A 13,001-nucleotide genomic window follows, 5' to 3' on the forward strand; every position below is an offset into this window, starting at 1 on the left:
TTTTCCGATATTTTCGTCCACTACATCTACACACAGTCAGATAAAAATTTGTTCGTAAAATATTCCAAAACTTTGAATTTGGAGCTTCGGAATGAGGTGTATCCAATCCTCCTGTGTTGATTTTTTACAAAGTTACACTGCCGTTCTATAGCTTTTGCTAGGGAGAGTAGACGTGTCCGTTTGGGCTCTGTTCTTGCTGTCGGAATATCGATGTTTTTCTAGCGTTGCGATAGACAAATTTAATATATTTTGTGTAAAAGTGTGTCTGCTATCTCGACAAATCAGAATCCAGTGAAGTTTGATTAAACGTGCTAGAGTATCTCACGTAAAAATATTTTTAAAAGCAAATTGCCGGAGGAATTTCGCTATCGTGTTTTAGTGTTTGCGCGTTCGCATTCGCATTTGTATTCGTGCTGCATCGTATCTCTTTTTTCGTCGTGGTTTCTATCTCTATCGCGCGTGTACGGAATCAATCTAAATGTTGACACTCTAGTACTCGGAATATATATGTGGAAGTGGTTTGCCATGCCGTTTTGGTCAACATTATCACATACAGTTTGCGGTTAGAAAATATGTGTATTCATCGCTGCAGTTGCAAAACATGTAGTTGTATACAAGTTTTATGCAAAGGAATGGAGAGATGAAAATCTACACGCTGGAAATCATTTGGTCATATACTTCATTGGTGAGATCGTTCTTTATTAAACAAAATGTTTCTAGGAGATTGTGCGAAATATTGGGTTGGGGAAAAAGAAATGTCAATATATGGCAACACCTAAACATATCTTGTGTTGTACTTATCGCATCGGGTCATACTATACGGCTATTCAAAGACGACAATCTGTGCTACAAGTCGTTTTGACAGTGTTGTGATTGTCCTTTTCGGTCTCAAGTTATAGCGCATCAAAGATGGAGTCCACAAAGCAAGAAATTCGCCATATTCTACGTTTTTACTACCTGCGAGGTAAAACTGCAACGAAGGCGGCCGAAAAAATTTGTATAGTTTATGGACCCGATACTGTAACGATTCGCACAGCACAGCATTGGTTTGATCGATTTCGTTCTGGTGTAGTGGCTGTCGAAGATAAACCCCGTACTGGTAGGCTACTCGTCGTGGAAACCGATAAAATCGTTGAAATCTTCCAAGTAGATCGGCATGTGAGCACTCGCTCGATTGGCCAGGAACTGGGTATAGACCATAAAATCGTTTGGAACCATTTGCAGAAGATTTGATTCCAAAAAAAGCTGGATGTGTGGATGCCACACGAGTTGACGCAAAAAAAATCTTTTAGACCGAATCAACGCCTGCGATGCACTGCTGAAACGGAACGAACTCGACCCATTTTTGAAGAAGATGGTGACTGGTGATGAAAAGTGGATCTCGTACGACAACCTAAAGCGAAAGAAGTCGTGGTCGAAGCACAGTGAGCCGGCCCAAACCATCGCCAAGCCTGGATTGACGGCCAGGAAGGTTTTGCTGTGTGTTCGGTGGGATTGGAAGGGAATCATCCACTATGAGCTGCTCAACTATGGCCAGACCCTCAACTCGGTTCTCTACTGTAAGCAGCTCGACCGTTTGAAGCAGGCGATTGACCAGAAGCGGCCAGAAATAGTGATACTAAGTTGACCTCAAAAGAGGCTTGCGAAAACTGGCTGTCTGAGTTTTTCGCAAATAAGGAGGGGGGAGATCGAACTTGCGTTTCGAATATTTTTAGAGGGTCTTGATCAGGTAGTCTTCTAGTGTGTACACATTTCTGCTGTTGTGTATCTGTGTCTAGATAGATTTATGATCTCAAATTTGTCGTTTTTAGATTTTCATTTGTTTATAATTTACGTAATTAAATATTAAATGCATGCTGAGATAATATACTGTGTTTATCTGTTTTCATAGCCGTTCCAAATGAAAACTTAGCTTGTTTTGTTTTGAGTATCAGCAAAAATGTAAAATCATACCATATCTCATTTCATATATAAATACATCATCTTTTTTTCTACCGTTTATTCCAATAACGTTAGTTCTTTTTCATTTTTTTTTCAATTAAACTAGCGGATGCTAGATTTTGTTCCTATATTACAGAATTCATATTCCAGACTTCAGTTTCTGCTCTTAGATTAAAGTAGAATATGGTTTATATTTTTTTCCTTGTGAATATAACTGCTGCTTGGGTGTAAATATCTGTGTATGTGTACAGTATTGTAGATGGTTTACGCATAAAATTTCGTTGTGATCGAAAACTATGATAAAGAGCACAATCTCTTTAATAAAGAAAGGAAAAAAAGAGCACGCGCGATTAAGAACGAAAATATCGTCATTCTTATTAGTTTTACCGAAGCTTTTTGGTTACCTTCTCATGTTTCCCAGAGATAACTCTACGCCGTCGGGATTTGAGTTCGACAAAGAGTACACTCGATGATTAGAGGAATATATCGACGGTTTGATTGGTTACAGAGTGGTTATCCTCTCAGGTTTCCCAATAATAACTATCGCCGTCGCGATTAGAGTTCAATAATAAGTACACTCGACGATACATCATCAGTTTTAGATTGGTAAGATTAGCTTCGTTGTCGTCATTGTAGCTCGATAAAGAATACACGCGATGAATAATAAAGTTGTATATATTTTCGGTCTCATGGTTTCTGTAAGTATTTCTATTGATTACCTTCTCAGGTTTCCTAAAGATAACTCTCCGTCATCGCAATTGAAGATCGATAAAATGTATGTGCAATAAATAGTCGGTCCATTTAATTTTATTGTTTTTCCTCCTCAGATTCTCTAGATATATTCTCTGCCGTGTCTGACACATGAGATTTTCAGAATTTTGTTCCGTCGAGTGGTTGATAGCTCGCGTCCACATAATCACATCACTTACCTCAGTGAATCCTGATTCTCACCTCTCCCTACTAACAACCATCCCTTCCATGATAAACGCTAGGGAACCACGCTATAGAGGCGACCCTTCTGGCCTTCGGGCGGCGAATATCATACTAACATTCCTTCCCTTCTCCTGGTGACGAGCATTAAATGGTCGTTATTGACCATTTAAAGCTCGAATCACCGAAAATTGCACAACGAGAATGATTTGCTAGTCCCAAGCGTCATTCTGTGTGTTCTTTGTGTAATTTGGTTGGTTCAGGTCAAACACGGAGAGCAACTACGAATTGTACAGTCTACCCAAGCCCAAGCTCAAGTTCAAAGTTACACTGCCGTTTTACGCATAGTTGTCCCATGTTCCAAAATCAGCAACTGAGAAAAAACACAATCAAAGTTGTGTAGCATATTTGTCTAACAGAAGCTTTAGACATTTCAGTTTAGCAATACACCGGGTTTTTTTCTGAGCAGAAAACTATTGTCTAATGAAATGTGAAAAGTTCCCCTCATTTGAATTAATCAAGCGTGGTTATAAGATTAAAAATTCATGGTGGGACAGCTATGCCTGGAATATGGGACAATTGAACTTGAAGTTTTTTATTTAAATAATGGGAACAAACAATAAATTTTTGGGTGTTTTCCGAAAGATAATGCATGAAAACATCGTTTTATGAAGAAGGGAGTGATCTGCAACATATTTACAGAAGATAAATCTCATTGTTATTAGGCATTCACTTACAAGGTGTACACGTGTTTGGTTAAACTTTCTTTTATTTGTTTGAGAATTAGTTCGTTCTTCCAAACCAGAAATGAGTGCATTAGCACTGCTGAAAGCGTGGCATTAAATTCTTGTACTTGAACCAATTTGTTTATTATGGATCTACAAAAAAATACATGGCGAGACAGTTATGCCTAGAATATCAACATGGGACAGTTGAGCTTGGTGTTGTTTTTCAAAAGCTGGAAACAAACAATAATGTTTTTTGTGTTTTTCCAGAGAATTAGGCATAAAAACATCGTTTTATGAAGAAAAGTGAAAATTGTCAAAAAGTAACATGGGACAACTATGCGTAGAACGCCAGTACAGCATTTCAAAAATCATTTTAAAAATTTGAATCCACACTCTGTTCCTTTATTTTTTCTGTCAAGTGTCTCCACAAAGTTAAATTCTGAATGGTATATAAATAAATTGATTAATGGCACAACAAACTATAAACCTATGAGGAAAACAAAATGTTCAAATTACTTGAGGTCGTGGTCAATAGTTTAGGTTAAATATATAATTCAATTCACATTTGTACTATGTGCGTAATGTTTTTGTAGCAAACCAATTCACTCGTAGAACGGAAGTTCGAATTAATTTGGTACACTCAATAATACATCGAAGCGGAAAGCGACGACAACTCGTATACTCTTCCCGAGATTCGATAGCGTACTGCTCTCGCCGCCGAATGCGCTAAAAGGCGTGGGTGCGATATCTTAGCAATTCTAATGAAACAACACTTACCCCAGCGACAGCGGTAATTAACTTTAATAATATCCTGACCATTTGTTCGGGGATGTGCGGCTCATTATCGCAGCCGTTCGACAGAGAGGAAAAAAAATTGAAGCCAAGACGCTGTTGCGGAATTACCAACTTTATCGGGCCCCCTTCGGGATAGGAATCCTTTCGAAGAACGGGACATAGATAAGCTTATAAATTAGCCCATTAATATTAATAATTAGCCTTTGGTGGCGCACAAAACCGGGCAACTCTTCAAAGCATGACCACGGCCCGAGCTCTCGGTGTGAAGATTAATTAGGTATAGGATGTGTGTTTGTGTGTGTGCGAAAACGGATTTTAGTATTCATCGGTGACTAGCGGCGAGCTTTCCCACGTGGTTAATTGTTTATGCATTCGATCCTTTGGGGTGTGATAAATTTGCTGCGTGTTGGTTATAACATATCTACATGAGTAATTATCTATGTTCGAATTTCAAATTGCATGGAGGCTGTAATTTGCACTCAAAGCGACATAACTTTGTTACAAATGGCTGCAGATAAATAACCACCCAAATATACCACCCCTTCCTTTTTTTGTGGACACATTTATTCACACGAATTCCACTTTGATCCCTCGCAATCCGCTCACTGAGAACTCCCCGCGTTCGGACACAGTTGCACTATCAATTTTCGTGCTAATCACAGTGGAATGCTGTCAGATTACTCATGATGGCGGTGGATGCACTTACCTCTGTTATTGGAGCGGCCGGGTTCGGGTGATCCGGGCTTAACTGTTTTTTGATCGGTGAGGCCTGGTGTTGAACCCCGGAGTGAACCGTACTGGTGGTCTGCATGCTCTGTCCAAAGCCTGATGGATGCGATAATGGAAGGGAGAGAGGCAAAAAACGTAGAAAATAGATTGTAAAATCCCGGTAAATCTTCGTTATGAATAGTGAAATGTGCATGCAGCTTATGTCGGAGGCCAAAAAAAGGACACCAGCGCGAGACTGAATAATGAAATGTAAATACTCGCTGCGTGTTTGTGAAACGGTGTACGTAACAATGTGCCGTTTTTGTCCCGTTTGACTGGTTCCGCTGGTCTCGAATGTCCCATCTGGATAGAGGACGCATTTTTTGTTATTGTGTTGCTACTCCTTTGGGTGGGAAGAGTAAAAGCTTTCCGGTAAATGGATCGCGTAATTTGAATGCTTGTGCGTTTTGAACCCGCTGCTACCGGAGAGATTGAAAGGTGTTTCGCCGCCGAGTGAGAGCATAAATTGGCGGTTCCAAGCAGTTTGCAATGGGTCTATTTGGGAAATAAACAGATCGCTGGGATAACATCCTGGGATGACACACGCAAAGAGCGTTGAGATTTGGAAGTGGAATCGACTGTATGCGGAAACGTTGTGAAAATAGCTGGGATTCGCCCTTCAGATTTTGGCTTCATTCACTATTGTTCCGTGAGTGAATCCGAATGACGTTATTTTGAATGGAGTAACAGCAGGTTTGATCATCGGGGTGTTCTATCTCCTGTATATTATTCTAATGTCATAATAGAAGAATCGAATCACTGAATTTATTTAAGATTGTATGTCTTTTTCTTGACGTTTCAACTCTATCTCTGAAACTACAAGATATAATTGAAAGTAAATAGATCTTATATAACACATCATAGCGAACCACCTATCGATGGCTTTGTTTTGCCCAACTTTAAGAAGGGCTTACTTCAAGAGGTAAAATCGATTCTGTCGGTTCAATCAATTCCTAATATATTTGAAAATACAGCCATTCCATGTGAAACCGTTATATACAGGGTTAGTAGTAATAACTGTCAGTGTTTTATAGACGTGTTTAATTTAAGATAGGTTAATCACAGATGTCCCTGCATATTTTTCGTTTAGAGTGTATTCAAATGTCAACATCCCTTGCAAGTTTGGTTTGAATTTTCATTCGTTTAAGAGTCGTGGTAACCATGGACGCAAAAAGGGAGCTTGTGATAAGTCTGTTCTTGAAAAGTTTTCGACCGTGTGATATCTTAAAGAAGCTGAAACCATTCGGAATCAACGAAAGATTCGTACGATCTTTCGTACCATCAAGAGATACAAGAAGTCTGGTTCTTGGAAAATACTTCCCAAGCCTGGTCGTAAACGCACTGTGAGGAGTCCGGAAGCCATCAAACGAGTAAGAGAGCGAGTTCGACGGAATCCTGCTCAGTCTGGACGTAAGATGGCCAAGGAGCTGGAGATATCGCAGTCAATCATGAAGACTATTTTGAAAGATGATCTTCGATTGATTCCATACAAAAAACAACGGATGCACGGTTTGACTGAAAAGCAGAAGGCTGGAAGAGTCGAAAGATGTCGGCAGCTGCTCAAGCGGCACGGTGGTTGTGAAATTCTGTTTTCGGACCAAAAAATGTTCCTGTTACAGGATCACCACAATCAACAAAATGATCGGATATATGCAGCACATCTTTCTGATATTTCCAAAGATTCCAAAATGTTTCCAGGATGATGGTATGGGGATATTTCTCCAAAAATTTGAAGGTTCCCTTGCTGTTCATCGAACCTGGTGTTAAAATCAACACTGAATACTACATCGACAATGTTTTGAAGAACAATTTGCTTCCCATTGTCAGAAAACACTACAAGAATACGCCATACTGCTTCCAACAAGATTCTGCACCGTCTCATCAGGCAAAAGCTACACAGGCTTGGTGTGAGGACAATTTTCCGGATTTCATTTCTTCGAAAGCGTGGCCTGCCTCTTCGCCTGATTTGAATCCTCTCGACTTCTCTGCATGGGGTTACATGCTTGGCAAACTAGGGAGTACCAAAGGATTGACAGTGGATACTTTCAAGCAACGTTTGGAGAAGGTTTGGAATGAAATGCCTCAGGATATCGTGCGTGCCAGCTGTAACGCTTTCCAACAACGATTGCGACTGGTAATTAAAGTAAAGGGAGAAAGATTCGAATTGGACTAATTTGACTGAAATGTTATGGATGTACTTAAAATGAAATACACTCTAAATTAAAATTTATTCAAGCGTTTAATTTTTGTGACCATTTGCTTTACTGACAGTTATTACTACTCACCCTGTATATATCTCAGATTTTCGTGAAAAGTGGTAGTTTTGTTCATTACCGCAAAATATTAGACCTTTTTTTATTTTTTTATCAGGGTGACCATTTCCATTTTAGGGTGGTCCGAAAAATCGACTTTTTCCCATTTTTTTTCCAAATATGCCTTTTTTAAAAAATCATAATTTTTGAACAACTTAACCGATGCATATGATCGTCATATCAAATATCATATCTTTTTTTTTAAATATACCTGAAAAAAAAATTAGCATTTGATTTTGTAATTATTGATTTATTTGTTTTTTTTTTTAATTACATGGTCTCGGGACATTCGCTATCCAACTCTTGACGAGTAAAGTTCAGTGTCGGTATTGTGCGTTGCCAGTTTTACTATTGTGCTATTGGTATAGTGTACGAGTGAAGGTCATTGCTGCCCGCTTTCGAATTGACCTTTTGTGAAGTGGAACAAAGGAAGCAGCGCTCTTGCAGCTTGCAGCCCTTGGCGGCTGTTGAACATCGGCATAACGGGATCGCCATCGTGTGGCTGTCGTTAACGGGAATTATCATCGCGTGACCGTGTGAGCTATTCTTGCGCTATTGTGTTGATCCATAGCGCGTAGCCTCTGGTTAGGGCAGTAGAGCGCAGTATAGGAACAACTTTTATATTAAGGCACACATATTTAATATTAATATTATTATTCAACTCATATGTTCATTGCTTAACATTATCATCATAATTTTTTTGTTTGTTTTGTTATTTATTTTTTTTTGAGATTATTGTTAAAATCAATAATAGATTAAAAATAAAACACAAATTTTTGTAAAATGGAGAATAGTGGAGAATCTCCAGAGATGGATATCTCCGATAATGAATCCCATACAAGATCTGGGAAAAAACATAAACGAGTCCCTCAAAAAGAAGATAATTCTTCTGGGGACGAATCTGCTCATCCTTCCAAACCCCCCTCTAAGAAAATAGCAAGCCTCCCTTCTGAACCCACTGTTACTTCCACTCCCCCTCTCCCATCATCGATTTCGCTTCCCCCTTCTGATGTTTCCGATCCAACCCAATCCTCGTCCTCGTCCTCGTCCTCGTCCTCGTCTTCTCCCTCTGTTGTCTCCGCTCCACGTGTCAGAGTTTATCCAGAAGATGCACCTGGAACTGGCCCTTGGGTTGTTTTCCTCCGGCCAAAACCAAAAGGAAAAAGCCTTAACGTGATTCAGATCATGAAAGATCTGGCCAGATACTCTTCTGTATCTGAAATTCGCAGGGTTAGACCGAACAAATTGCGGGTTGTCGTGAATGAACGGAAACACGCAAACGAGATTGTTGCTGACCAACACTTCACTCTCGAATATAGAACATTTATACCCTCCCATAACGTAGAAATTGAGGGGGTGATAACTGAAACGGGTCTGACAAGCGAACAAATAACAAAAGAAGGAAAAGGCAAGTTCAAGAAGCTTCCCTCAATGGAAGTAAAGATCTTGGACTGTCGCCAACTCGGGAAACTCTCCCATGATGGGGACCAAACTAAATTTACGCCATCAGACTCGTTTCGAGTCACATTTGCTGGTGCTGCCCTCCCTGACTACGTTATGGTGGACAAATTGAGACTACCTGTGCGACTCTTCGTGCCAAAGCCCATGACTTGCAACAAATGCAAGTCAGTTGGTCACACTTCAGATTATTGTGCCAACAAGGAGCGCTGTGCCACTTTCGGGGAGCAACATGAGGGGAAATCCTGCAGTGCGACTGAGCATAAGTGTCCATATTGCGGAGGATCCCCACACGTGCTCTCAGCTTGTGGAACTTACAAGAGTCGCTGGGAGAAACAGAAGCGCTCTTTAAAGGAACACTCGAAGCGCACTTTTGCGGAAATTTTAAAGGGCGCTTCTCCACTGGCCCAACAACAACAACAACCAATCTCAACACACAATACCTTTTCCACGTTGCCAGTTGATGAAATGGAAGCGGACACAGCTAGCGGGGGCACACCGTTCATTTTCAAAGGGAATCCCAGGCGCAAAACTGTGACCACTCCCAAAGTTCAAGAACGAGTCCCCCCGGTGATACCCCCAGCTAGCTTGCCTAAAAAATCGAGTGCAGCGGACAAGCAAAATCAGGTTCCTCCTGGCTTCCGTGGGAATAGTTCACCTTCGAACGACCCAGCACTCGAGGGGACATCAAAAACCCCAACTGTCCCTGTTTTTCCGTCCAGCTCAACTTCCCAATCGGGATTTATAAAGTTGTCTGACCTTTTGGATCAAATCTTCAAGTGTTTTAATGTTTCCGACTCCATCAGAACCATTGTCATCTCAATGCTTCCAGTATTAAAGACAATTTTGCAACAATTGATGCAAACATGGCCCCTCCTTACAATGATTATCTCTCTTGATGTCTAATTCAAATAGAGAGGTCGAAGATATCACTGTTTTACAGTGGAATTGTCGTAGTCTTATCCCTAAATTGGATACATTCAAATTTTTAATTCATAACTTCAATTGTGATGTTTTTGCTCTGTCCGAAACTTGGCTTTCTTCGCGAGATGATATCTCTTTCCACGATTTTAATATTATACGCTTGGACCGTGATGACAGATACGGAGGGGTGCTATTGGGGATCAATAAGTGCCACTCATTTTATCGAATTGACCTTCCACCTATTGGAGGGATCGAAGCTGTTGCTTGTCATGCAAACATCAGAGGCAAAGACCTCTGTATTGTCAGCTTGTATTGGCCTCCGAGAGCTGCGGTTAGCCGCAAACAACTTGATGACATGTGCTCACTCCTTCCTGAGCCACGATTGATCTTGGGAGACTTCAACTCTCACGGAACTGCCTGGGGGGAACAGTACGACGAAAATCGTTCATTGTTGATATATGACCTTTGTAACAACTTCAATATGACCGTTCAAACACTAGGGAAACAACACGTGTGCCTAAACATCCTGCTAACCCAAGTGCTCTTGACCTCTCGCTTTGCTCGAATTCACTATCGTTAGATTGCAAGTGGAATGTAATCCAGAACCCCAACGGTAGTGATCACTTGCCAATCAAAATTTCCATCACCATTGGGTCGAATTCTTCTGAATCTATAAACATGGCATATGACCTCACAAGACACATTGACTGGAAAAAATATTCGGACGCGATTGCTCTAGCCATCAATTCCAGAGATGGTTTACCTCCATTGGAGGAGTATAACTTCCTTTCTCGTTTGATCTATGACAGCGCGGTTCGCGCTCAAACGAAACCCATCCCAGGTTCCACCATTTCCCGAAGGCCTCCCAATCTATGGTGGGATAGCATATGTTCCAAGCTTTATGTAGAAAAATCGAATGCATTTAAAGCTTTTCGAAAACGTGGAACCCCTGAAAATTTTCAGACGTATTTGGACCTTGAAAATCAATTTAAAAACTTGATCAAAGGGAAAAAACGTGCTTATTGGCGAAATTTCGTGGGAGGTTTGTCACGAGAAACGTCAAATGAAAAAATTATGGAAAGTGGCTCGAAACATGAGAAATCGCTCTTCAACGAATGAAAGCGAAGAATCTTCACATCGATGGATTTTGAATTTTGCACGGAAGGTTTGTCCTGATTCCGCTCCTGTGCAAAAAATTGTTCGAGATATACCACAAGATAGGTGCGATCTTGATTCCGAGTTTTCGATGGTAGAATTCTCTCTTGCTCTCCTTTCATGTAACAATTCTGCTCCGGGATCGGATAGAATTAAGTTCAACTTGCTGAAAAATCTCCCTGATGTGGCGAAACATCGCTTGTTGAACTTATTCAATTGGTTTCTGGAGCATAATATTGTTCCAGATGATTGGAGACAAGTACGAGTTATAGCTATTCAAAAACCCGGAAAACCCGCGTCCGACTTCAATTCGTACCGCCCAATAGCAATGCTGTCTTGTATACGGAAATTGTTGGAGAAAATGATCTTGTTTCGCCTTGATCGATGGGTTGAAACGAATGGCCTACTCTCAGATACACAATATGGGTTCCGCAGGGGCAAGGGGACGAATGATTGTCTTGCGTTGCTTTCTTCAGAAATTCAAATGGCTTACGCCGAAAAAAAACAAATGGCTTCAATATTCTTGGACATAAAGGGGGCCTTTGATTCTGTTTCAATAGAGGTTTTGTCAGACAAATTCCACTCTCGAGGTCTGCCGCCTCTATTGAATAATATGTTATATAACTTGCTTTGTGAGAAACATTTGAACTTTTCTCACGGAGATTCGGCAGTAAGTCGGGTCTCTTACATGGGCCTCCCCCAGGGCTCATGTTTAAGCCCCCTTTTGTACAACTTCTACGTAAGCGACATTGACAATTGCCTTACACAAAATTGCAGCCGAAGACAACTCGCAGATGATGGAGTGGTGTCTGTCGTAGGATCAAACGAATCCGACCTGCAAGGACCCTTACAAGATACTTTGAACAATTTTTCAACCTGGGCCATTGGGCTAGGGATCGAATTCTCCACGGAGAAAACAGAGATGGTGGTTTTTTTAGGAAGCATAGACCAGCAAAACCAAAACTTCAACTTTTGGGTAAACCGATCACTCATGCTATGTCATTCAAGTATCTTGGGGTCTGGTTCGACTCCAAATGTACTTGGGTGGCCCATATTAGGTATCTGAGTAAAAAATGTCAACAAAGAATAAACTTTCTCCGTACAATTACCGGCACCTGGTGGGGAGCCCATCCCGAAGATCTTATTATGTTGTATCGAACAACTATTCTCTCAGTGATGGAGTATGGCAGTTTTTGTTTTCAATCAGCTGCCAAAACACACCTCATTAAACTCGAGCGAATTCAGTATCTTTGTCTCCGTATTGCGTTGGGATGTATGCCCTCAACGCATACCATGAGTCTCGAGGTTTTGGCAGGTGTACTCCCACTAAAAGATCGCTTCAATTTATTATCTCTTCGGTTCCTCATCCGGTGTAAGGTTATGAATCCATTGGTGATCGGAAATTTTGAGCAATTGATCGAGCTAAATTTTCATTCTGGATTCATGAGTTCATATCATGAATTCACCTCTATGCAGGTTTTTCCTTCTTCGTATATTCCCAACCGTGTTTGTTTTCCTGACTACATCAATTCCTCTGTACATTTCGATCTATTCATGGAGGAGAAAATCCATGAAAATCCAGATTATCTTAGATTGGGGTTCGTTCCTACGATCTTCAATGCAAAGTATGGGCGTATCAATTGTGATAATATGTACTTTACTGATGGGTCCTCTATGAATGAGTCCACAGGATTTGGAGTGTTCAACGTATTTTTTAGAACCTCACACAGTCTTCAGAATCCTTGCTCGGTATATATTGCTGAATTGGCAGCGATATACTGGGCGCTGGACAGCGTCGCCTCAAGACCTGTTGAACACTATTACATTGTAACGGATAGTCTTAGTTCTGTCGAAGCTATCCGTTCAGTGAGGCCGGAAAAGCACTCGCCGTACTTCCTTGAGAGAATACGACAAATTTTGAGTGCTTTATCCAGACGCTGTTATGTCATTACCTTTGTCTAGGTCCCTTCACATTGCTCAATTCCGGGTA

General features: G+C 40.8%; 1 protein-coding gene across 4 annotated transcripts in view; it reads right to left on the minus strand.

The window, feature by feature from the left end:
* Positions 1–13,001, minus strand: part of LOC129764816 (rap guanine nucleotide exchange factor 4) — a 511,489-nt gene that overhangs the window by 114,519 nt on the left and 383,969 nt on the right. For all 4 annotated transcript variants that reach the window (XM_055764313.1, XM_055764312.1, XM_055764315.1 and 1 more), the window contains one exon: positions 5,101–5,219. In XM_055764313.1, the coding sequence (XP_055620288.1) occupies positions 5,101–5,219 (119 nt within the window). The remainder of the gene's footprint in view (positions 1–5,100; positions 5,220–13,001) is intronic.

This window comes from Toxorhynchites rutilus, chromosome 2 (assembly GCF_029784135.1).
Source record: "Toxorhynchites rutilus septentrionalis strain SRP chromosome 2, ASM2978413v1, whole genome shotgun sequence".
NCBI lineage: Eukaryota > Metazoa > Arthropoda > Insecta > Diptera > Culicidae > Toxorhynchites > Toxorhynchites rutilus.